Consider the following 25601-nt stretch of genomic DNA (forward strand, 5'->3'; position numbering starts at 1 on the left):
GAGGCGGGAGCTGGGAGTTTGGGGAATGGTTTTGGTTCCTGAGTGGAGGTGTCACAATAATTATTAATAAGAATTAAAGCAGGAAAGCAGGTAGTCAGACCGAGTCCCCCCACCCCCCCCCCCCACCTCTCTCTCTGGCTGCACAGGGTTGACCAGTTTGCAATGATGTGAATTCCAGGTTGTTCCTGTTGGGGGACCATTGGGGGCGGTGCAGATACAAAACATCTGGATTGTATCAAACTCTTAATATTGAAAAGTAACTCCAGCAAGTACTGAGTTTTCCAGACTCTCGTTTTAAAGAGACGGTTCCCCCTCTCATTGGGGGTTGGCGCCTGAGCCGAGCCGAGCAAGACCCCACCCCACCCCCAGGACCACCCCGGGACCACCCCACCCCCCGGGGGGGCTTTCCTCTGGCGAACTGACATTTCCGGGGACCCGTTTTCCGTTAAACTTTGTTGGCACCGAAGTGGTTCCAGATGTTTCAAAGCGTCAGCCGAGAGGAGACTGGTCGCTCCAGTTAATACTTCAACCATTAACCCGCCTGGCAATAAAAGCCGAGTCTCCGCTTGAAAAGCGCTGCGCCGCTGGATCCTGGTCCCGCTTCACCTGAGTTTCCTGAGCTGCCGACATGGCGCAAGGGTTCTTCGTCAGTAAAACGCTGGTCCTGGTGGGAGTCCTGGTCAGCGCCGCTGCCCTCGCCACTATCATCGCCCTGGCCGTGGTTTACGCTCAGGAGAAGGGGAATAATTCGGGGTGTGACCCGCCCGAAATTCCCCACACGGATTCCCCGCCGCCCAGCGCCCACCCGCCCGTCTCCCACCCGACCGTCTCCCACCCGACCAGCGCCCACCCGCCCGTCTCCCACCCGACCAGCGCCCACCCGACGCCTCCACCTCCGCCCTGGGACAAATACCGACTGCCCAAGACTCTAATTCCCGAACATTATGACCTGTTCCTCTGGCCCCGGCTGGATAAGGATCCGCAAAAGAATTATTATTTCACCGGTAATTCCACTGTTTTCTTTCACTGCGAACAAGACACGGATCTGATCCTGATTCACTGCAACAAACTGACTTTGACCAAGTTTCAGAACCAATTGGCCAAACTGCAGGCCACAGACGGTTCAACCCCCCCCCAAATAGAACAATCATGGCTAACAAATGATACCCAATATCTAGCGATCAAACTGCGCTCCAAACTGTCCACGGGTAAAAAATATTCCCTGTACACAGAATTTGAAGGCGCTTTGGCGGATGATCTCTCGGGATTTTACAGAAGCGAATACCGCAATGAAGCCGGACTTACCAGGTCAGTCAGTTTTAAAAACAACAAATAATAATATACATTTTATGTACAAAATATAAGGAAAGATTATTTTCACTGATTTGTTTTAACAATGTTCTAAAAGAAGGGAAGTACAAGGAATATAAAAACATCAGGATCTGTACAGGGAAGATTCACTCGACTGACTCCTGAAATGAAAGGATTATGACCCCGACCAGTGGAGAGTTTCCCCCCCTGATTCCCATTGACTCCAGTTTTGCTGGGGCTCCTTGATGCCACACTCGGTCAAATGTTGCCTTGATGTCAAGGGCAGTCACTCTCACCTCACTTCGGGAGTTCAACTCTTTTGCCCATTTTTGAACCAAGGCTGTAATGAGGCCAGGAGCTGAGTGGCCCTGGCGGAACCCAAACTGGGCATCAGTGAGCAGGTTATTGCTGTGCAAGTGCTGCTTGATAGCACTGTTGATGACCCCTTCCATTACTTTACTGATGATTGAGATTAGACTGATGGGGTGGTAATTGGCCGGGTTGGATTTGTTCTGCTTTTTGTGTACAGGATATACCTGGACAATTTTCCACATAGCCGGGTAGATGCCAGTGTTGTAGCTGTACTGGAACAGCTTGGCTAGGGGTGTGGCAAGTTCTGGAGCACAAGTCTTCAGTACTATTGTTGGAATATTGTCAATACCAATAGCCTTTGTTTGATTGTCAGGTTTGATAGGTCAATGAATGGTGTCCTAGATTCGTTGGACACTGCCTGGTTAGGGTTAGTTAGACTGATTAGTTATACTCTACCTTGCTTGTTTTATGCGGATGATATTTTTCCACTACTTTTTACGATAAATGGAGAATGTTCCAGTCCCCTATACAGAGCAAGCAACTGTGCCTCCTTAACCAATCAGATCCAAAGGATTGTGAAATTAACAGCTTAAAGCTGAACAGGGAAGTGTAATTTAGTGTGAATTTAATGTTAAATCAGGTACAAAAAGATAAATAAAGAGAGGGAAAGAAAGGTTTGATTGTGGGAGAGAGAAAGGACTGATGGATTTCAAAAATATTATCTCCACACAAATACTGCAACTTGATGCAATTTGATGCCTGTCAATGATGAGGCAAACAGTGAAATCCCATTTTCACAAAGATAATGGTGGAGCACTGAATCTCATATGGAGGATCTCAGGGAACAGATTTCAGATTAACCACAAACCTGTGCTGACCTGAGTTTACAGTTTGATTTGTGCATAAATAATGGACACCATTAGCCTTTCTATCATTGTGACAGAACATTACAGAGTGCACAAGCACAACAACAATGACTTGCATTTATATATGTAATCAAATGTAAAATGGGGATGGGCGGGGATCGAAGGGGTAGGGTTGGAGGCGGGGGAGGAGGAGGGGAAGGTGTGATTGAGAGAAGGGAGAAAGTCTGGAACTTGGCCTGGGGGCAGATGAAGACTGTCTCGAGTGTCTGGGTGGGTGGGGATGGGAGACTCCTGGTCCACAACCAGCTCTAAAACAGACCCTTACCTCATAGGTTATTGCATCTGGCAAAAATCTGCAAAGTTGGTGATTTGTAAACACTTAGAATAGCGTTTGGCCTGAGTAGCAATGCACAAAAGGTCCAGGTTGTCTCAGGCTATTGCAGGTTGTCCAGGAATAAAACTAGAAATTGTATTTCAACCTTGACCATCCAAGTTCAATATGGCTGAACTGCATTGCTATTAATCCCTGCTTGCCCTGGCCACCAAGGCTACACAGAATGCCAGCAACAGGCTTCCTATAGGAAATGAACCATAACCATTCAGCCGATCATCAAGCAGCTCATAAACTGCTTGGGGTCAGTTATAAAATGAGTCCTCAAACAGCCTCGTCCAGCCACTCACCCAGTGACTAACTGGTCATTCAGCAAAAATAATGAAACATTGGGGAGAAAATGATAATTGAAAATGAAGATGAATATTAAAGTGCAGCATCATCATTTTGAGTTTCTCTGTGATTACTGATGTCTGATCTGTTCCTTTGTTCTTAGAGTTATTGCAACAACTCAGATGCAGCCCACGGATGCTAGGAAGGCATTTCCATGCTTTGATGAGCCAGCAATGAAAGCAACATTCAACATAACTCTGAAATATAAAGAGGGATACAAAGCAATCTCCAACATGCCATCACTTGGTCAGTGTCACAGTTTCATTCACAAATTATTAGTGGTTTTAATCAAGTACCTCAGATAAAATTAGTATGTGGCGAGGATGAGGAGTTGTGAGGGATGGGTAGGGCACAGGCCAAGGTGGCCATTAATAGGGGCATTGAGCAGTGGGGAGGTTATGATGAACTTATATAGGACACTGGTTAGACCTCAGCTGGAGTATTGTGTACAGTTCTGGGCACCACACTATAGGAAGGATGTGAATGCATTGGATAGAGTGCAGAAGAGGTTTACAAGAATGATTTCAGGGATGAGACACTTCAGTTATGAGGAAAAATCGGAGGAGTTGGGGCTGTTTTCCCTGGAGAGGAGAAGGCTGAGAGGAAACTTGATTGAAGTTTCCAAAATCATGAGGGGTCTGGACAGAGTAGATAGGGAGAAACTGTTCCCGCTTGTAAATGGATTGAGAATCAGAGGGCACAGTTTTAAAGTGCTTTGCAAAAGAAGCAAATGTGACGTGAGAAAAGACTTTTTCACACAGCGAGTAGTTAGGGTTTGGAATGCACTGCCTGGAAGTGTGGGGGAGGCAGGTTCAATTGAGGCATTCAAGAGGGCATTGGATGATTATTTAAATAGAAACAATGTGCAGGGTTATGGGGAAAAGGCAGGAGATTGGCACTAAGTTAAAATGCTCAGAGATGGTGCAGACACGATGGGCTGAATGGCCTTCTGCACCGTAATAATTCTGTGATTCTGGATGTGGCGGGGAGAGAGGTGTTAGTGCGGGGACAGGAGAGGAAGCGGCAGGCAGGGGTGGGGCAGGTGCAGGGATAGGAGGGGGTGGAGCATTTCATGTCTGACCTCCCCCAAAACGGATTTTCTCTATTGCTGTGTTCAAAAAAAAAGGAGAGAAGGATAAACGTGCCCAGTCAGTTTAATGTCAGTGGCAGGGAAGCTTTTGAAAATGAATCCAGAAGAAAATGAACAGCTACTGGGCAAACATGGATGAATAGAGTCATAGGGTCTTAGAGTTTACAGCACAGAAACAGGCCCTTCGGCCATTGTGTCTGTGCAGGATCATCGAGCCCCTATCTATTTTAATCCCATTTTCCAGCACTTGGCCTGTAACCCTGTATGCTATGGCATTTCAAGTGCTCATCTAAATACTTCTTAAATGTTGTGAGGGTTCCTGCCTCTAACATCCCCTCAGGCAGTGAGTTCCAGATTCCAACCACTCTCTGGGTGAAAACATTTTTCCTCAAATCCCCTCTAAACCTCCTGCCCCTTACCTCAAATCAATAACAATAACTTTTCTCACAAGTCAGTTCTGTGGCACTGTATCAAATACCTTTTGAAAGTCCATGTACACCATATCAACAGCATTACCCTCATCAACCTTTTCTGTTACCTCTTCAAAAAACTCCAAGTTAGTTAAACACGAGTTCCCCTTTAGAAATTCATGCTGGCTCTTCCTTTTCAACCCATATTTTTCCATGTGACTACCAATGCTATCCCAAATAATTGTTTCTAGGATCTTGCCCACCATTGATGTTAAACTGACTGGTCTGTAATTGCTGAGCTTATCCTTACAACCTTATTTGAACAAGGGCATAATGTTTACAATTTCCAGTCCTCTGGCACCCCCCCTGAGTCTAGGGAAGACTGAAAGATTCTGGCCAGTGCCCCTGCAATTTCTACTCTCACTTCCTTCAATATCCTTGGATACATCTCATCCGGTCCCGGTGCCTTGTCAACTTTAAGTATCAACAATCTATTCAACACTACCTCCTTATCAATTTTGAACCCTTCTAGTGACAGAGTTTCCTCATCTGTCACCATGGCCTAGGTAACATCTATCTCCTTGGTAAAGACAGATGCAAAGCATTCATTTAATACCTCAACCATGGCTCCTTTGTCCGTGTGTAAATTCTCTTTTAGGTCCCTAATTGGCCCTACTCCTCTTTTTACCGCCCTTTTACTATTTATATGCTTATAGAAGACTTTGGGATTCCCCTTTATGTTGGCTGCCAGTCTTTTCTCATAATCCCTCTTAGCTTCTCTAATATGCTTTTTCACCCACCCCCACTCTGAACCTTCTGTATTCCTCTTGGTTCCCAACTGTATTTTCCACCTGACACTTGTCACAAGTACACTTTTTCTTCTTTATCTTAATTTCAATCTCCTTTTTCATCCAGGGAGCTCTGGATTTGTTTGCCCTACCTTTCCCTCTCGATGGAATATACCTTGACTGTGCCCAAACCAATTCTATTTTGAAGGTAGCCTATTGTTCAGCTATAATTTTTCCGTCAATCTTTCATTCCAGTCTATCTAGCCCAGCTCCGTTCTTGCCTCATTGAATTTGGCTCTTGTTCAGTTAATTATTTTTACTCTGGAATGCCTATCATCCTTTTCTATCATCATCCTAAAACGTACAATACAATGTTCACTGTCTCCTAAATGTTCTGCCACTGACACTTGATCTACTTGGCCCACCTCATTTCCAAGAACCAGATCCAACAGTGCGTTTTTTCTTGTTGGATTGGAAACATACTGCTGTAAAAACTTCTCCTGGACACAATCTAGGAACTTTTTCCCCCTATCCCCCCTTCACACTACCACTGACCCAATCCACGTTTGGTTAATTAAAGTCACCATTATAACGACTCTATAATGCCTGCATCTCTCTGTAATTTCCCTGCAGATTTGTTCTTGTACGTCCTTCTCACTAGTTGGTGGTCTATAGACTACACCGAGCAATGGAATTGCACCCTTTTTGTTCCTTAGCTTTAGCCAAATTGAATCTGTCCTTGAACCCTCTGGGACATCCTCTTTCTCCAGCACTGCAATGTTCTCCTTCACCAATACCGCCACCCCTCCTGCTTTCCTTCCTTTCTTAACTTTACTGAACACCTTGTGCCCGGGAATATTTAACACCCAGTTCTGCCCTTCCTTGAGCCAGGTCTCTGTTATCGCCACAACATCATATTTCCACATGGCAATCTGTGCCTGTAACTCCCCAATCTTACTTACTATACTCCATGCATTCACATACATGCACAGTAACCCTGATTTAGATTTTCTTACTTTCTCCCTCACCCCGACTTCATCTATTAACTTACTATTCTCTATACCAGTGCAATCTGTCCCTCCCAGTATTTTGTTCACCCTGTTATTCCTCTCTAATAGTTTCTTCTGGTTCCCACAGCCCTGCTGAGTTAGTTTAAAGCCCCCCCAACAGCACTAGCAAAACGCCCCCCAGGAACTCAGTCCCAGCTCTGATCAAGTGCAACCCGTCCGGCTTGTACAGGTGCCATCTCCCCCAGAGCCAGTCCCAGTGTCCCAGGAATCTAAAGCCCTCACTCCTGCACCATTTTTCCAGCCACACATTCATATGCCTTATCCTCCTATTTCTTTACTCACTGGCATGTGGCACTGGGAGTAATCTGCAGATTAATACATTAGAGGTCCTGCTTGCTAATTTTCTATGTAGCTCCCTAAATTATGATTGTAGGACTACATCCCCTTTCCTACCTAAGTCATTTGTCCCAATGTGGACCATGGCCTCTGGCTGATCACCCTCCCCCAGGAGAATGTCCTGCAGCCGCTCTGTGACATCCTTGACCCTGGCACCAGGGAGGCAACATACCATTCAGGAGTCACGTCTAAGGCCACAGAAATGCCTGTCTGCTCCCCTAACTAATGAATCCCCTATCACTATAGCTCTTCCTTTCTTCTTCCTCCCCTCCTGTACAGCTGAGCCACTTGTGGTGACACAAACTTGGCTCTGACTGCACTCCTCCGAGGAACCAGTGCCCTCACCAGCTTCCAAAACAGAAAACTGATTTGTGAGCGAGACCCCAGGGGCCTCCTGCACTTCTTGCCTACTTCTGAGGCAGCATGGATTATCAAGGACAAATCTTGTTGGACTAATTGAGTATTTTGAGGAGGTTCTGGTGTGAAGTTTATCTTGGTGTCAAATGACACCAAGATTGCAAACTGCCTGGGTCAACCTCAGTCAGTTGCCCAGGACAGGGATGGAATCGGTAAGTCGGAAACTGAGTTTGCAGGAGGGACCAGAGACAATGGAACCGGGCAAGAGCAGTTTCACCCAGCTGGACGACAGTGGAAAAGTGTTGGAGGAGGATGATTTGATCAACCGTGTCAAAGGTTGCAGAAAGATCCGGAAGGATGAGGAGGGAATGCTTACTTTTGTCGGTCACATAAGATACCTTTTGTAATTTCACTAACGGCCATTTCAGCATTGTGGCAGGGTGGAAACCTGACTGGAGGAATCAAACAAAGAATTCAAGGGGAAAATGAGCATGGATTTGGGAGGTGACATCACATTTAAGAACTTTTGAGGGGACAGGGAGGTTGGAGATGGGGAGGCAGTTTGCAAAGACCATGGCCTCAAGGATTGTTTTTTTTTTGAAGGGAGGAGCAATGAAGTCAGTTTTGAAGAAGAGAGGGATGGAACCTGAAGAGAGTTGGTAACAATAGCAGCTAACATGGTGATCAGGAGGGTTCGGGGGTCAGCACTTTAGTGGGAATAGGGTTAAGGGTGAAGGAGGTGGGTCTCATGGACAGGATAAGCTCAGAGAGGGCATGAGGAGTGATAAGGGAAAAACTAGAGAAAGATGTAAGCTAATAAAGCAGTTAACAAAGCTTATGGGCCCTGGGTTTTATAAATAATGGCACTGTTTATAAACAATGGATATAGAAATATTAACAATCTGGATCCCACTTTCAGTTTTAATGGAAGTATAGAAGTTTGACACCATCCAGGACAAAACAGCTCGCTTGATTGGCACCACATCCATAAACATTCACTCCCTCCACCACCGATACACAGTAGCAGCAGTGTGTACCATCTACAAGATGCACTGCAGAAATTCACCAAGGCTCCTTATACAGTACCTTCCAAACCCATGACCACTACCATCTAGAAGGACAAGGGCAGCAGATAGATGGGAACAACACCACCTGGAAGTTTCCCTCCAAGTCACTCACCATCCAGACTTGGAACATCACCATTCCTTCACTGTCGCTGGGTCAAAATCCTGGAACTCCCTCCCTAACAGCTCTGTGGGTGTACCTACACCACACGGACTGCAGCGGTTCAAGAAGGCAGCTCACCACCACCTTCTCAAGGGCAACTAGGGATGGTCAATAAATGCTGGCCTAGCCAGCGATATCCACATCCCATGAATGAATAATTTAAAAAAATATATTATACTTAAATGACTTCCTGGGAGTGGATTGGTAACAAGCTCTCCACTACTTGGTGGTGTTCCCATGTATCTGTTTTAAATTTGACCCTAGTCAAGGCTTTCTGAAGAAGCTGTGACGGTTGCTGAATCCAGCTCATCTGGGCTTAATCAATAGAAACATAAGAATAAAAAAGCCGGGATTTTATACTAAGCCTTTCTAAAAGACTCGCTTGGTGCCAGCTGGAGTATTGGAAGGGTGTGAAGGCTGTGGAGAGGGTAGCAAAGAGTTTTACGAGGACTGTTCACAGCAGCTGAACAACTATTTAACACTCCGAGGGATGGTAATTGGCTGAAGATGGGACTTCCGCCCCCCCCACCCCCACTCAGGTGGAAACCCTGCCTCAGAGCTGCCAGCCAACCTGATTGGCCAGCAGCTCTGTTGCCCTGGCAGCGCCAATGGCAGCAGTGGCCAGATTCTAAGTTCTGGATTCCAGGGCCAGGTAAGCGCAGGGGGTGGTCTCACGGTGGGGAGGGGAGGTCTGGTGGGGGGATTTTTATTATTCTTTCATGGGATGCAGGCATTTGTTGCCCATCCCTAACTGCCCTTGAACTGAGTGGCCTGCCATACCTTTTCAGGGGGCAGTTAACAGTTAACCACATTGCTGTGGGTCTGGAGTCACATGTAGCCCAGACTGGGTAAGCAGATTTCCTTCTCTAAAGGGCATTTGTGAACCAGATGGGAACTTATGACAAGCAACAATGGTTTCACGATCACCATCACTGAAACTATCTTTCAATTCCAGATTTGATTAATTGAATTTAAATTCCACCAGCTGCCGTGGTGAGATTGGAACCCATGTCCCCAGAACAGTAGCCTGGGACTTTAGCTAAAGGTGACATTACCAGTACACCACCGTCTCCCCAGCACTTGGGGAAATGGAGCTTGGGGGTCTTAGAGAGGCCTTGATGGTGAGGCCAGTGGGTGGGAGTAACCATGGATAGGGGGGATGAGGTGGGGAGCACTGGGGGTGCAGACCCCAGGGGTGGGAGGCTGATGTGTAAATGGGGCCTTTGAGGCCAGTGCAAACCCCCCACTTGCTGCCGGAGGGCTGAGCAGGGTGTCACGCCTGCTGCCCTCCACCCTGAACTCCAGCTTCAAAATTGAGGCCGGGCCACTCGATGTGAGGGTGGGCGGACTGCCCTAGACCTTGACCATCCCACATAAAATGGTGGACAGGTCAGGGCGAGTATCTGGAAGAGAATTTTGCCCTGCTCCACCTGCAAACCTGCCAGCAATGGACTGTAAAATTCTGCTCTGAATTGCCCACTTCAGGGTCTCAATTGTTATGGGGCTGGGAGACCGACCATGAACCTTCCCTCCCAGATTTGATTGGGCCAGGAGGCAGGAAGGTGGCAGGGCCCCCAGCTGGTACCCTCCTGCCCAATTAAATGAGCCCCAACCTCCAGGCTTGCCTTAGAAGGGGGCATTAAATTCTGCCCATTAACTCTGTTTCTCTCTCCACAGATGCTGCCAGAGTATTTCAAAGATCTTCTGTTTCATTTCAGATTTGCAGCTTCTGCTGGATTTTGCTTTAATGACATAAAGAAAAATCTTCAGATACAATGAGGGTTAGGATTTGGAAATTATTGCCTGAGTGGATGGTAGAAGCAGATTCCGTGGCAGCTTTCGGAGAGCAAATGGATAAATACTTGAAGGAGAAAAAAGTTACAGGAAAATGGAGAAAGAGCGAGGCAGTTAGACTAACCGGGCCATTCCCTGAAAGAGGCAGCACAGTCTTAATGGGTTGAATTACCTCCTCTATGCTGTACAATTCTACAAACATAAAATTGTAGCCATATAAACACTGTGGCTACAAGAGCAGGTCAGAGGCTAGGAATCCTTCAGCAATTAACTCACCTCCTGCCTCCCCAAAGCCTGTACAGCATAAAATGGCAGCAGGGCTCTCGGAGTTGGTGGGATGTGTTCCACATGGTTTACAGAAACACTTGATTTTCCTTGAACTTGAAATTCACCATAGCCATTTATTACTGCCCACACAAGTTACGAGCCTAAATATTTAATCAGACTTTATCTTCTTTTTTGTGCGATTCTTTCATGTTTGACATAAACAACAAAAACGTTAAATATGATTGCCCTAAATTTTAATTAGCAAACTATGTATTTTAATACCCAAGTCAGGAGTGTGATGCAATACTCCCCACTTGCCTGGGTGAGTGCAGCTCCCACAACACTCAAGAAGCTTGACACCGTCCATGACAAAGCAGCCCCTTGATTGTCACCACATCCACAAACATTCACTCCCTCCACCACTGACACACAGTAGCAGCAGTGTGTACCATCCACAAGATGCACTGCAGGAATTCACCAAGGCTGCTTAGACAACACCTTCTGAAACCACGACCATTACCACCTAGAAGGACAAGGGCAGCGGATAGATGGGAACACCACCACCTGGAAGTTCCCCTCCAAGCCATTCACCATCCTGACTTGGAAATATATCGCCGTTCCTTTACTGTCACTGGGTCAAAATCCTGGAACTCCCTCCCTAACAGCACTGTGGGTGTACCTACACCACATGGACTGCAACAGTTCAAGAAGGCAGCTCACCAACACCTTCTCAAGGGCAATTAGGGATGGTCAATAAATGCCGACCTAGCCAGTGACACCCACATCTCGTGAATGAATAAAAAATAATTGAGATACAAAAGATAGTGAAAATCAAATCAAATAAAACAAATTAAATGCAATTAAATGATTTGTAGGAAATTAAATATAACATTGGGAACAATATGAGCAGATTATATTAAATTGGCCAGGACTCCTTGCTCAATCAATTCCATTGAGAATGAATGTTGTTCCATCCTAGAGCTTCTGGTGGGATCTTTGTGTGTCAAATGGCTACTGCGGTACCAAACTAACAGAAGTGGTACTTCAGACTAATTCTTTAAGCATCAAGCACTTCTGAGTTTTTCTTGAGATACAATGAAGTTCTTTGTTTTATTGCAGAAAATAAAACCACAACAGAAAATAAAATCAGTTGGACAGTTACTGCATTTAGTCAAACACCCAAGATGTCTACTTATCTACTTGCTTTCATTGTTTCTGACTTTGACTTTCTGGCTGAAGAAGCAAATGGAACTTTGGTAAGAGATCAGAACTTAGTTATCCTTAAATTTGAAATTTGAAATTTCCTTTGGGTCCTCATGTGGCAGGAGTTGTTCCACCAGGATTAGTGAACTGATTACTGAGAGCCTTTGATTCTTTGATATAGGTGAGAGCAATTCTGTGTGACTTGCCCAGTGAGATTCTTCACTCTACATTGTGTGGCAAGACCAATGCTCACCATCTGGGAATCAAAGGTAGCATTTGACATGATAATCAGAAACTAAAATGGTGTCATTCTCCCAGCAGCACTCTGCAGGGAATGACAAAAAGGACAATCATGTTGTGTCATATGCTGCATGTTCAGTAGGTCTCACAAAGAGGTTCTGTCATGATTGGTTAAACATGAAGTGTTTATTGATAACACCAAACTATGTAGATATACCCAGGGTATAGTCCAAGCTAGGAGCTAACCCCATGCTGGCTTCTAAACCGGTCTCTGTCCAGTCCATAACTCTCTCTAGACTCTGGTCGTGTGTCTCTTTACATCACATTGTGGGTGGAACTGTACCCAGTCTCACATTAACCTTTACTATACCAGATACTCTTATACTACATACTTTACATAATCCCTAATCTTTGATATGCTCAAAAATGGAACATTGTCCCTCGAGTCTCATTACCTTGGGCTTTAAGTCTTGTGATGGGATAAATCCATATGTAATAGTGACCTACCCAAGGACAGGTCCTCTGCTCATTTCTCCACAATTCACGTTTTCCTCTTCAGCTGACTGCATTCCAATAGTATTTCATTGGCCGTGAAGTACTGAGTTGCCTGAGGTTGTGAAAGGTGTTACAAAATGCAAGTTCCTCATTACTCTGTCCTGTAGTAATGAGCTGCCCAAAGGCAGGTCCCCTGCTCAACTCTCCACACCTCGTTGTCCTGTGTTTTCCTCTTCAGTTGCTGCTCCCATTTTCAATTTCAATGAGCAATATGACAAAGGGAAAGAATACATGACAAAAACAAAAATAAAAATACCTGGAAAAACTCAGCAGGTCTGACAGCATCTGTGGATAGGAGTTTCGAGTCCGTATGACTAAGGAAAAAAGTTTTTTGTTTTTGTTTTTGTTTTGGATTTCCAGCATCCGCAGTTTTTTGCTTTTATAAAAGAATACATGAGTTGGTTTCCTGTTGCCTTCCTCACGCACTTAAAGGAAACACAAGTCCTCTTCCTGAAGAATCCTCCGCCTGTAAGCAGCCCACGTCCCTCGAGGTTCCAGCCATTCCACTATTTACTGTTTGCACCATTGGCCTTGACGCAAAACCCTGAGCACGGGACCCTTCCCTGGACCTGGGGTAATTGCAAAAAGGTGGGGACAACCATCGTCTGAGATCTTGCTTGAGCCAGCTACCCTACAATCCATATATCACAATGCTCAGATCCCTATGCACTGGACACTGAAGTATGGGTGCAAAACTGGGGGTTGGGAGCTGGATTCTAGCACTCGGCTTATATTAAGCAGCTGTGAGCCTGAACCCAAGAATCCAGAGCCGATGGGGCGGGGGCATTGGGGAAGCTTCACATTTCAGAACGGGACAATCTCCAACCCCCAATCCTGCTCCTTCTGACCTCACAGAGCTTCAAACAAACTGGCAGGACCTCTGCTCTGGTCCAGCAGCTCCTACTGGCTTTGAGGTGTGTGCTCTGTCAGCTGCCTGAATACCTGAGGGACAGTTTGGTTTAAACACCAATAAAATGCTATCACATATATATGCAATGCTAACATGTTAGCTAGCATTTGTTTAACTGTGTTGTATGTGGCTTCACGATCCTCTTGTCTTTTTTAGATGACTTTCCGAACACCGGATACAGAAATTGGGAAAGGGAAACAAACTAGAATAGTGAGATCACAAGCTGTGGGTAGTTTAGAAACATACAAAATAGGAGCAGGAGTAGGTCATTCAGCCCTTCGAGCCTGCTCTGCCATTCACTATGATCATGGCTGATCCTCTATCTCAATGCCGTACTCCCACACTCTTCCCATACCCCTTGAAGCCTTTAGAGTCTAGAAATCTATCTATTTCCTTCTTAAATATATTCAGTGACTTGGCCTCCACAGCCCTCTGTGGTAGAGAATTCCACAGGTTCACCACCCTCTGAGTGAAGAGGTTTCTCCTCATCTCAGACCTAAATGGTCTAGCCCGTATCCTGAGATTGTGACCCCTTGTTCTAGACCCCCCCAGCCAGAGGAAACATCATCCCTGCATCCAGTCTGTCCATCCCTTTCGGAATTTTATACGTTTCAGTGAGATCCCCTCTCGTTCTTCTAAGCTCCAGTGAAGACAGGCTTAGCTGGCCCAGTCTTTCCTCATATGACAATCCTGCCATCCCAGGAATCAGTCTGGTGAACCTTCGCTGCACTCCCTCTATGGCAAGTATATCCTTTCTTAGGTAAGGAGACCAAAATTGCACACAATACTTCAGGTGTGGTCTCTCCAAGGCCCTGTACAGCTGCAGTAAGACATCCTTGCTCCTGTACTCGAGTCCTGTCACAATGAAGGCCAATATACCATTTGCCTTCTTAACTGCTTGCTGCACCTGCATGCTTGCTTTCGGTGATTGGTGTACAAGGACACCCAGATCCCTTTGTACATCAACATTTCCCAATCTATCACCATTTAAATAATACTCTGCCATTGTTTTTCCTACCAGAGTGGATAACTTCACACTTATCCATGTTTTACTGCATCTGCCATGTTTTTGCCCACTCACTCAACCTGTTAAATTGCCTTGAAGCCTCTTAACATCCTCCTCATCGCTCACCTTCCCACCAAGTTTCATACTGTCAGCAAACTAGGAAATATTACATTTGGTTCCCTTTTCCAAATAATTGACATCTATTGTGAATAGCTGGGGCCCAAGCACTAATTCCTGCGGTACCCCACTAGTCACCACCTGCCACTCCGAAAAAGACCCATTTATTCCTACTCTCTGTTTATTGTCTGCTAACCAATTCTCAATCCATGCCAATATATTATCCCTAATCCCATGTACTTTAATTTTACACACTAACCTCTTAAGTGAGACTTTATCGAAAGCTTTCTGAAAATCCAAATATACCACATCTACTGGTTCTCCCTTATCTATTCTGCAAGTTACATCCTTAAAGAACTCCAGTAGGTTTGTCAAACAGGATTTTCCTTTCATGAATCCACGTTGACTTTGTCTAATCCTGTTGTCTAAGTGTCCAGTTATCACATCCTTTACAAAGATTCTAGCATTTTCCCTACTACTGATGTTAGGCTAACCGGTCTGTAATTCCATGTTTTCTCCTTCCCTACTTTTTTAAACAGTGGGGTTACATTTGCCATTTTCCAATCTGCTGGGACTGTTCCAGAAACTACAGAAATTTGGGAGATGACAACCAACACATTCACTATTCCTATGGCCACCTCCTTTAGTACCCTGGGATGTAGATTACCAGGCCCTTTGAATTTATCGGCCTTCAGTCCCATTAATTTCTCCAGCACTATTTTTAAAAATAATATTAATTTCCTTCAATTCCTCCTTCTCACTAGACCTTTGGTTCCCTAGCATTTCTGGGAAGTTATTTATACCTTCCTCTGTGAAGACAGAACTAAAGTAGTTGTCTAATTGCTCTGCCATATCCTTGTTCTCTATTATAAATTCTCTCGTTTCAGACACTTCTCTTCACTAATCTTTTTCTTTTTACATACTTCTAGAAGCTTTTACAGTCTGCTTTTATGTTCCTTGCAAGTTTACTCTCATACTCTGTTTTCCCCCTTAATCAATCTCTTGGTCCTCCTTTGCTGAATTCTAAACTGCTCCCAATCCTCAGGCTTGCTACTTTTTCTAGCAACTTTATATAACTTCCCTTTGGATCTAATACTACCCTTAATTTTTTTTGCTAGCCATGGTTGGGCTGCTTTTCCTGTTGTGTTTTTGCACCAGAAGGGAATGTATAACTGTTGCAATACACAAATTCGTTCCTTAAATATTAGACATTGCTTATCCACCTTTTAATGAAGTTCCCCAATCTATCTCAGCCAACTCACACCTCGTACCTTTGTAGTTTCATTTGTTAAGATTTAGGACACCAGTTTCAAATCGGACTACTTCACTTTCCATCCTAATGAAGAATTCTATTATGTTATCGTCATTGTTCCCTAAAGGACCCCACACAACAAGATTATTAATTAACCCCTTCTCATTGCACAAAACCAAATCTAGGATAGCCTGTTCCCTAGTCGGTTCCTCAACATACTGGTCTAAAAAACCATCTCGTACACACTCCAGGAATTCATCCACCACAGTATTATTGCTAATTTCGTTCGCCCGGTCTATATGTAGATTAAAGTCACCCATGATTACTGTAGCACCCTTGTTACATGCATCTCTAATTTCCTGTTTACTGCCATCCCCTACCTTATCACTACTGTTTGGAGGCCTGTAGACAACTCCCATTAATGTTTCCCACCCCTTGTTGCTTCTTAGCTCCACCCAGACTGATTCTACATCTAGATTTTCTGAGCCAATATCCTCTCTCGCTATTGCACTGATTTCATCTTCAACTAACAACACCACACCACCTCCTTTTCCTTTTTGTCTGCCTGTCCTAAATATTGAGCACCCTTGGATATTCAGTTCCATAAGATCATAAGACATAGGAGCAGAAATTAAGCCATTCGGCCCATCGAGTCTGCTCCGCCATTCAATCATGGCTGATAAGTTTCTCAACCCCATTCTCTCGCCTTCTCCCCGTAACCTTTGATCCACCTTACCAATCAAGAACCTATCTATCTTGGTCTTACACTCAATGACCTGGCCTCCACAGCCTTCTGTGGCAATGAATTCTACAGATTCACCACTCTCTGGCTAAAGAAATTTCTCCTCATCTCTGTTCTAAAAGGTCTTCCCTTTACTCTAAGGCTGTGCTCTTGGGTCCTAGTCTCTCCTACTAATGGAAACATCTTCCGCATGTGACAGTGACATTCCTAATGTAAAGCCATGACACAAGTTGTCATACTCCTTTCCTGGTAAGAGGTGAAATGTTTATCACTTCCACAGAGAGATTGTTTTGTACAGTTTGGAATGTTCTCACTATCAGGAAATGGCTTTGTACCACGATGTAAGACCAGAATTATTCTTCTGGGCTTCAGTTCCTTCCATGCAGGAGACTGTATGAAATGAACCCTTGAATTGATATAAGATTTCTAAACAATGTAATCTTTTTAAGATCCGCATTTGGGCGCGAGCACAGGCAATTGCTGAAGGACAGGGAAGCTATGCATTAAACGTTACTGGAAAAATTCTACAGTTTTTTGAAAGTTACTACAACATTACCTATCCACTTCCAAAATCAGGTCTGTTTTTTTTTGAACATTTTCTCTGATAACAGTGTTTTATTCAACTATAAATGTTTTCTGTTGTTTTCGCAATATTCAGCAATTGAGGCGATGTCGATTTTCCTTCAATATTGGTTTTCAATCTGACGTAGGAAAACTCCAGTTTTTAAACAAAATTCTCTTATGCATCAATTTCTCCAATCAGTACCGACTGTTTTAGGAGCAATTATTCTTGAAGCCTGTGTGATTATACTTTGTTATTTCCAGAATTCTCTCAGAGCCCTGGACTCAACACTGAATTTAACTATTTCACGTCGTAACCGCTGTACCCATTTGTTCAGAGCGCGGAAGGGAAACTCCAGCAGGGTGAAAGGGAAGAGAGGTTAAGTGTAGCGCTGCAGTCATTCAAGAAGGCAGCTCACCACCACCCTCTCGAGGGCAATTAGGGATGGGCAATAAATGCTGGCCCAGCCAGCAACGCCCACATCCCGAGAATGAATAAAAAGTAATGATTCTGCTCTTGTCATTTTCTGCTTCTCCAGACCCATTTTCTATTTCTTTTAATACTGCCCCCTGTCGCTTTGCACCATCATCCCTTTCACCCTTTCAGAGTGTCCCTTCTGTTCTTTCCCATCCCCCCCCCCCCCCCCCCCCCCCCCCCCCACCCAACCACCCCCTTATTTTGTACTTGTTTAAAAGCAGCTACATCTTTAACTCACCCTAGTTCTGATGAAAGGTCACTGACCTGAAACATTAACTCTGCTTCTCTCTGCAGAGAGACTTTGCTTGGCTCAAATTGAACTCCCACATCTGGGAGTGTCAGTTAGCTCCAGTTATCAACTGTTATCAAATTGGTGGCAGCTCACCACCACCTTCTCAAGGGCAACTAGGGATGGGCAATAAATGCTGGCCCAGCCAGTGATGCCCATATTCCATAAAATAATTTTTTAAAAATTGGTATTTGTAGAGTAATTGTTAATGCATCAGAGAATTTATAACTGTAGCGTCAATAACTGGACACTAATGAACACAACGTTGCCTGCGTCACCCATGGACTTTCGACAAAGATTATGATGTTCGTGTTTCATGTTTCTAGACCAGATCGCACTTCCTGATTTTAATGCTGGTGCGATGGAGAACTGGGGCCTTGTCACCTACCGTGAGACAGCACTCCTATATCACCCCGACCTGTCATCTGCTGGGAACAAGGAGAGAGTTCTAAAGGTCATTGCACATGAACTGGCCCATCAGGTACAAATATGATATTTGGTTCCATCAGACTAGATTAATCAAGTGTAAGTTTAACTCATTTGTAGCACTTATACTTCTAAGTTGGAAGGTTGTGTGTTGAATCAGAACTATCAATTTTGGCACAATTCATTGCAGCACTGAGGGAGCGCTGCACTGTCGGAGGGTCAGTACTGAGGGAGTGCTGCACTGTCGGAGGGTCAGTACTGAGGGAGTGCTGCACTGTCGGAGGGTCAGTACTGAGGGAGTGCTGCACTGTCGGAGGGTCAGTACTGAGGGAGTGCTGCACTGTCGGAGGGTCAGTACTGAGGGAGTGCTGCACTATCAGAGGGTCAGTACTGAGGGAGTGCTGCACTGTCGTAGGGTCAGTACTGAGGGAGTGCTGCACTGTCGGAGGGTCAGTACTGAGGGAGTGCTGCACTGTCGGAGGGTCAGTACTGAGGGAGTGCTGCACTGTCGTAGGGTCAGTACTGAGGGAGTGCTGCACTGTCGTAGGGTCAGTACTGAGGGAGTGCTGCACTGTCGTAGGGTCAGTACTGAGGGAGTGCTGCACTGTCGGAGGGTCAGTACTGAGGGAGTGCTGCACTGTCAGAGGGTCAGTACTGAGGGAGTGCTGCACTGTCGGAGGGTCAGTACTCAAAATACCTTTCTCCCAGCTCTTCTGCCGCCACCCTCAGTGCCTCTTCACCCCTCTTCCCCCCACCACCCACCCCCGTCTCCCATTCTCCAACGCTCCCTGTCCTTGCCTCTGCCCTCCTTTCTTACCCTAGTCCTTGGGATCTGTTCTTCTGGCTTTGTTCCTGGCTTCACTCGTGCTGAACTCGCACTGAAGTCCTGGACTCCATCTTGTGGTAGAGGTTGGTCAGTGCAGGTAGCTCTGGGACTTCAGGTGAAAACTGCACTGACCAACTTCTGCCACAAGATGGAGCCTGATCATCATAAAAGAACTGTGAAAGCAGACACTGCAGATGTGGGAGATCTAAAATAAAAACAGGGTGTACTGGAAAATTCAGCTGCCCTGGCAGCAGCTGTAGAGAGTGAAACAGAGTTAAAGCCCATATGACTCATCTTCAGAACCTGAGTTTCAAAGATGAGTCTTACAGACTCGAAATGTTAACTCTGTTTCTCTCTCCATTGACACTGCCAGACCTGCTGAGATTTCAGAGATTTTACAGCACTTTCTGTTTTTATGACTAAAGCGCAAGACCTGTATGGTGTGGTTTTTATTGTATACTGTGTTGCCTTTCTTTTCTATTTTGTGATGTATTTTATTTTATAAGTTACTTCAACTAGGAATTCACAGTGCTGAACATTTATGGTACAGAAGTTCAACTTGTATGTTGATTTTTCCAGGGCAGAAATGTCTGAAGGGACCTAACTCCAGCTTTAACATTGATTCCTATGGGGAACCATGATTCACTTAAAGTTGCTTCACTTAAAGTAGCTATTTTCAGGAACGCAGTCACAAGTTTAAGTGAGGACTTACTGTACTGAGGGAGCGCTGCACTGTCAGAGGGTCAGTGCTGAGGGAGTGCCGCACTGTCAGAAGGCAGTACTGAGGGAGCGCTGCACTGTCGGAGGGTCAGTGCTGAGGGAGCGCCGCACTTTCGGAGGGCAGTACTGAGGGAGCACTGCACTGTTGGTGGCGGTTGGGGGGGGTGGTGGTGGGTGGTGGTCAGACATTATAACAGAGCACTTAGAAAAATTCAAGGCAATCAGGCAGAATTAGAGTTTTGTGAAAGGGAAATCATGTTTAACCATTTATTGGAGTCCTTTGAAAAAGTAACATGTGCTGTGGATAAAAGGGAACCAGTGGATGTACTGTACTTAGATTTTTCAGAAGGAATTTGATAAGGGCCACATCAAAGATTATTGCAAAAATTAAAAGGTCATTATGTAGAGTGTAACATATTGGCATGGATAGAAGATTGGCTGACTAACAGGAAGCAGAGAGTTGGAATAAATGGGTGTTTCTGGTTGGCGGGATGTAATGAGGGTGTGCCACAGGGATCAGTGCTGGGATCTCAACTTTTTACAATTTATATAAATGACTTGGATGAAGGGGCCAAAGGTATGGGTGCTAAAGAAATAAAATTGATATATGCTTCTGCACTGACATTCTGGTATAGAATACTTGTTTGAAATAACAGTTTTTCTTACAGAATGAAACTGATACACTCCTGAAGTAACAGGCTGTTGTACAATGGGATAGAGAATCACCCTATTGAAATAACTCTGTTAGAGAATGAAGTATTACAGCAGTTTGCATGAGAATTGATAGTTTCTAATGTTAAACTGTGTTTCTTTGTTTCAGTGGTTTGGAAACCTGGTAACAATAAAATGGTGGAATGACCTGTGGCTGAATGAAGGATTTGCCTCTTATGTTGAATACCTGGGCGCAAATGAGGTTGAGAAAGGGTGGAATGTGGTAAGATGATCAGTCAGAATTGTAAAGGAAGGACTGGTATAATAAGTTGTTTAGAAGAAAGAAGATAAAATAAAATCAACAAGAAAGCATTCTCCTGATTTAGCTGTTTTATTGAGATCTGGGACTGATATTTCGCAAACTTATCAGTCAATATATAAATTATTTCTTTCTTCTATTGTAACTACTGGTGTGACTCATGCTAATTATTTGCTAACATTACAGTCAATAACTGAAGTTCAAGATTGATGAGTAGGAATTGTTGCCATCTAGATATCCAATAAATGGTTCACACTCTCATGTCAAATTCCTTTCATTGTTACTTTGTAATGTTAACTTGTGCATTAATTCTTATCCCTGATACTGTTCTAAAATGTTTGTCATACAGTATTGCATTCCTGTCTTCACTCTCAGTGACTGAGTCTCTAGAATAATTCCTACCATGAAATTTTTAAACCAGTGATTACATGAATGAGCCTATTAGTTTGAAGGGGTTGAGTGGTCATGCAGCTTATAGACTGCCTTCAGTGCTGGAATGTGAACTTGAAGCTATCTGCGCTGATAAGCTGAATGCCGTAATGGTGAGTCTGAAAGCACTCATCATTACTTGTGCACAAATTGGAGAGCAACTTCTGTTGAACAAAAACAACTTATAGTCACTTGATAGTGCAGAACTTGAGTATTGTTGCAAAAAGGGACTTGCTGTCTAAGATTTTCATCTTGCAATCAGCAGGACAGATACAAGAATGCCAAATTTCAAAGGGAACAACAATTTATACTGGTTGAGAATATGGTACTGATAAGGTAGCAAGTTATTGGTTGAGGTGTTGCCATGGCAAATGCACAGGGAACTTCGTCCCCAATGCTTTAGTTTGATCAAAGCCTTCTTCGAAAGCATTGGGGACAATAGTTTCCTGGTGCATTTGCCATGGCAACACCTCAACCAATCAGCACCCTTTTCTCAACCAATATAAATTGTTGCTCCCTTTGAAATTTGGTATTTTTGCATCTGTCCTGATGGGTGCAAGATGAAAAGCTTCAATGGCCTGGCTCTTTTTCAGTAAAAACCACTTTTATTTATTTAGTGCCTTTCATGTAATAAAACATCTTAAGATGCTTCACAGGATCATTATAAAACAAAATTTAACACTGAGCCACATGAGATATTATATCAGATAGGTAGGTTTTAAAGAATGTCTTAATGGAGAAAAGCAAGGTAGAGCGATGGAGAACTGTAGGGAAGCAATTCCAGAGCTCGGAGCCTAGGGACGTGTGGATAAATGTGAAAATCAGGAAGCTGCTGTCCCAGATGCAGATGTTTGGAAACTGGATCAGTGTCTGGCTTCCCATGGAAACACACTGACCAGTGTGACATTCCTATACTGGTGTTATAAGTTTAGACTAAACTTGGCACAGGATTGGACTAATTTACTCCAGTCTAAGTATCCTTTTGATGGTGTGGCAAATTCCAATTGCTACCAAACAACCTTCTCTGACTCTAAAAATCAACAAGTGTCGAGTCTGATTCCTTCATCTTTTAATTATTGTTAAAGATTTTGAGAAAATTTTAAAATCTTTTTTGTTTAAAAAAAAATGTTTCTTTATTCTCTTTTCCCTTCATCTAATATTTCTTTCCCATCCTTCATTTTGTTTTCCCTACTTGATTTGACATTGAATATTCTAACTGGTTTCGACTCTGTGCACCTCATGAATGATTGGTTAAGGAGATACAGTTGTCTACGCTGTTGTTTGCATTGTTCCCAGGCGATCTGTAGAGCATGCTGTGCTGTTTGCATGTCCCTATGACAGCAATTTGTAAATCCCTACAGAAAGCTTATGGGCAAGGACAAGTATACCATGGTCACTGCTCACAGCAAATTCTGGCCTAGGGTCCTGAGCCTGAGAAGACACAATGTAGTTCTCAGTGAATGTGAACCAGTGGCTTAAAGCTGTTCCTGTTTTATTGGTGTAACTCAGAGAAATCCATTGGATGCCTGGTAGAAAATAAAATATTCCCAGTGCTGTGGCTCTGAAGATGGTGTAAAGGGGCAAGGTTGGTAGTGAGTGTGAGTGATGCAGTTGTTCAAATGTTTCAGGTAGTGACATTTAATTCTGTTAATTTAACGGTGACATTAGGTGATTAAAATAATTAATAACAATTTCTATTTATATGGCATCTTTAATGCAATGAAACATTACAAGGCCCTTCACTGGAGCATTATAAAACCAAATATCTCATTGAGCCACATAAGGAGATATTAGGATAGGTGACCAAATGCTTGTTCCAAGAGGTAAGTTTTAAGGAATGTCTTAAAAGAGGAACGTGAGATAGAGAAGTGAGGGGATAATATTCCAGAACTTGGGGCTTAGGCAACTTGAGGCACAGCCATCAGTGGTGGAACAATTAGAATTGGGGATGCACAAGAGGCCAGAATTAAAGGAGTGCGGATATCTCCAAGGTTTAGGGGGCTGGAGGAGATTACAGGGATGGGGAGGGGGCAAAGCTACGCAGGGATTTGAAAACAAGGATGAGAAGGTTAAAATTGAGACGTTACTTGACCAGGAGCCAATGTAGGTCAGTGAGCACAGGGTGAAAAGAGAACAGGACTTGGTGTGAGTTAGGACATGGGTAGCAAAGTTTCAAATGACCTCAAGTTTACAAAAGTGGAATGTGGGAGACCAACCAGAAAGGTGTTGGACTAATCAAGTCTTGAGGCAACAAATGATGAGAGCTTCAGCAGCAGCTCAGCTGAGACTGGGCTGAAGTTGGATGATGTCACAGAGGTGGAACTGGGCGGTCCTTGTGGCGGCGAGAATATGATGTTGGAAGCTCATCTCAGGATCAAACGTAACACTGATATCGTGATCAGAATGGCTTAATCTCAGCCTATTGCCAGGGAGGGGGATGGAGTCTGTGACCAGAGAATGAGAGAGATACTTAATACTGACAAAGTACACCCTGACAATATCCTTGTTCTCAGTGTAGCACTGTAGCCTGTAGCACTAAGCAAGTTTTACTCCAGGGTCAACCTTTTCAGTTTTGGGACACATTTTGCCATTATATGGAGGGCATTCTGTGTCCCTACACTGATCTCTCTCACCAGGACCAATACAAATAGGCATTCAAAATATGAAATATTTTAAAGAAATAAAGCTTTTCTATTCTTCTCATTTGAAATATAATACATTTTCCTGAGTCAGAATGCAATTTACTAATCCTTTAAAATCATCATTTGAAACAAGTTTGTTACATAAATAATGTTTAAAGTGATCCCCAGGAATCCTCTTTTCCATTGTGCCAAGGTGACAGATACATCTGTTTTCTTATTAATTGGCTCACAATCGTTTTCCCTTTCCACAGAAAGATCTAATTGTCCTGAAAGATGTTTACAGAGTGTTTGCTATTGACGCTTTAACTTCATCTCATCCTCTTTCTTCCGATGAAAATGAGATTAACACACCTGCAGAGATCAATGAGCTTTTTGATGCAATTTCGTACAGTAAGGTAAGTGCCCGGTTGAATCTATCTTGCAGAATGTTGTAGTGTGTGTAACTTGGGCATTGTCATTCTAACAAATTTTTGAATGGTTTTCCTTGTAGGGAGCATCTGTCCTTCGCATGCTTTCTAATTTTCTCACCGAACCTGTGTTTGTCAAAGGGCTCAATGTAAGTCTGAATGTTGAATTTCATTTGATTCTGTCAATTAATCAGAGATATTTCAGTTGCTGAAGTTTCCATAATTTCTTGGCTTTTTATTTCTTTTTAGATCTACCTTCAGAAATTTTCATATCAGAACACAGTATATACAGATCTCTTTGAATGTCTACAGAAGGTGCGTATCTTAAGAGATTTAAATAAATGATTAAAACAGTGATATTTAATAATAGGTTTGACAACCTTGAACCTATTTTCAAGAATCTTTTTGCACCCTCTCTAATGCCTTCACATCCATTCTAAAGTGTGGTGTCCAAAATTGGACACAATACTCCAGTTGAGACCGAACCAGTGTTTTCTAGATAAAATATTTAAAAATTCAAATCTGCCCCCTTCTAGTTTTAATGGGGGTGGGATGAATGAGGGGTTAGGGGATGAGCAACCTGTTACGAGGAGACAGTAAAAACTCATTAGAACAAACATATTATTCTTAAAAACCACAGGACAGGCTATTGCCCATAGCTCTCACCTGCTCTGAACACAAGGAGCTGAATTTGTCCCAGGTTTGCACTAAGTGCAGTAGCGGGTGGGAAAAACAATGTTTTACTCACCGCCCACAATGGCGGCTTTTCATGCCGTATCGTCCCAAACCTACCCGCTGGTAACGCATTCCCAGAAACGCACCATTTCCCATGGTGGGCGGGCTCTCATTCACCCGCCATGCCATCATCTCGCCGCTTCATCGCGCTGGCCGCCATATTTAAATTGCAGCTGTGCGCGCACCTCTCAGCACTTCCAGACCACAACCTGCTACAAAGAAGACATGGCCCTGAAAGGCAAAAAGACTGCAACCCCCAGCTTCAATGATGCGTCCCTCAAGTGCATTTTAGATGCAATGGAGATTCGCAAACGGAGTGCAGTTGACTAACTGATTGAAGACTTGGAGTTTGGTGAGAGGGGAGCTTTAAGTGTTAATTTTGCTCTTAAATTTTGCCCTTAAAATCTGTTCTCATCTGTAATTAGCAGTAACTGGAAAGTAGTGTGTCAGCAGGCTACATTTTTTCTTGCAGTTTAGACAGGGTAAACTCACTCTCAGCTGTAGGAGCTGAGTGGTTAATGAGCTAACTGGCTGGATCTGG

At 43.9% G+C, this 25601-nt stretch overlaps 1 protein-coding gene across 1 annotated transcript in view; it reads left to right on the top strand.

Moving 5' to 3' along the window:
* Positions 1-452: 452 nt before the first annotated feature.
* Positions 453-25601, top strand: part of LOC144668328 (aminopeptidase N-like) — a 71339-nt gene continuing 46190 nt past the window's right edge. Inside the window, exons 1-9 of the mRNA XM_078530215.1 lie at positions 453-1308; positions 3317-3459; positions 11672-11808; positions 17027-17153; positions 18232-18386; positions 20698-20811; positions 24170-24313; positions 24409-24474; positions 24575-24640. Coding sequence (XP_078386341.1) covers positions 629-1308; positions 3317-3459; positions 11672-11808; positions 17027-17153; positions 18232-18386; positions 20698-20811; positions 24170-24313; positions 24409-24474; positions 24575-24640 — 1632 coding nt within the window. The 5' untranslated portion in view covers positions 453-628. The remainder of the gene's footprint in view (positions 1309-3316; positions 3460-11671; positions 11809-17026; positions 17154-18231; positions 18387-20697; positions 20812-24169; positions 24314-24408; positions 24475-24574; positions 24641-25601) is intronic.

Source organism: Cetorhinus maximus, chromosome 26 (genome assembly GCF_964194155.1).
Source record: "Cetorhinus maximus chromosome 26, sCetMax3.hap1.1, whole genome shotgun sequence".
Lineage (NCBI taxonomy): Eukaryota > Metazoa > Chordata > Chondrichthyes > Lamniformes > Cetorhinidae > Cetorhinus > Cetorhinus maximus.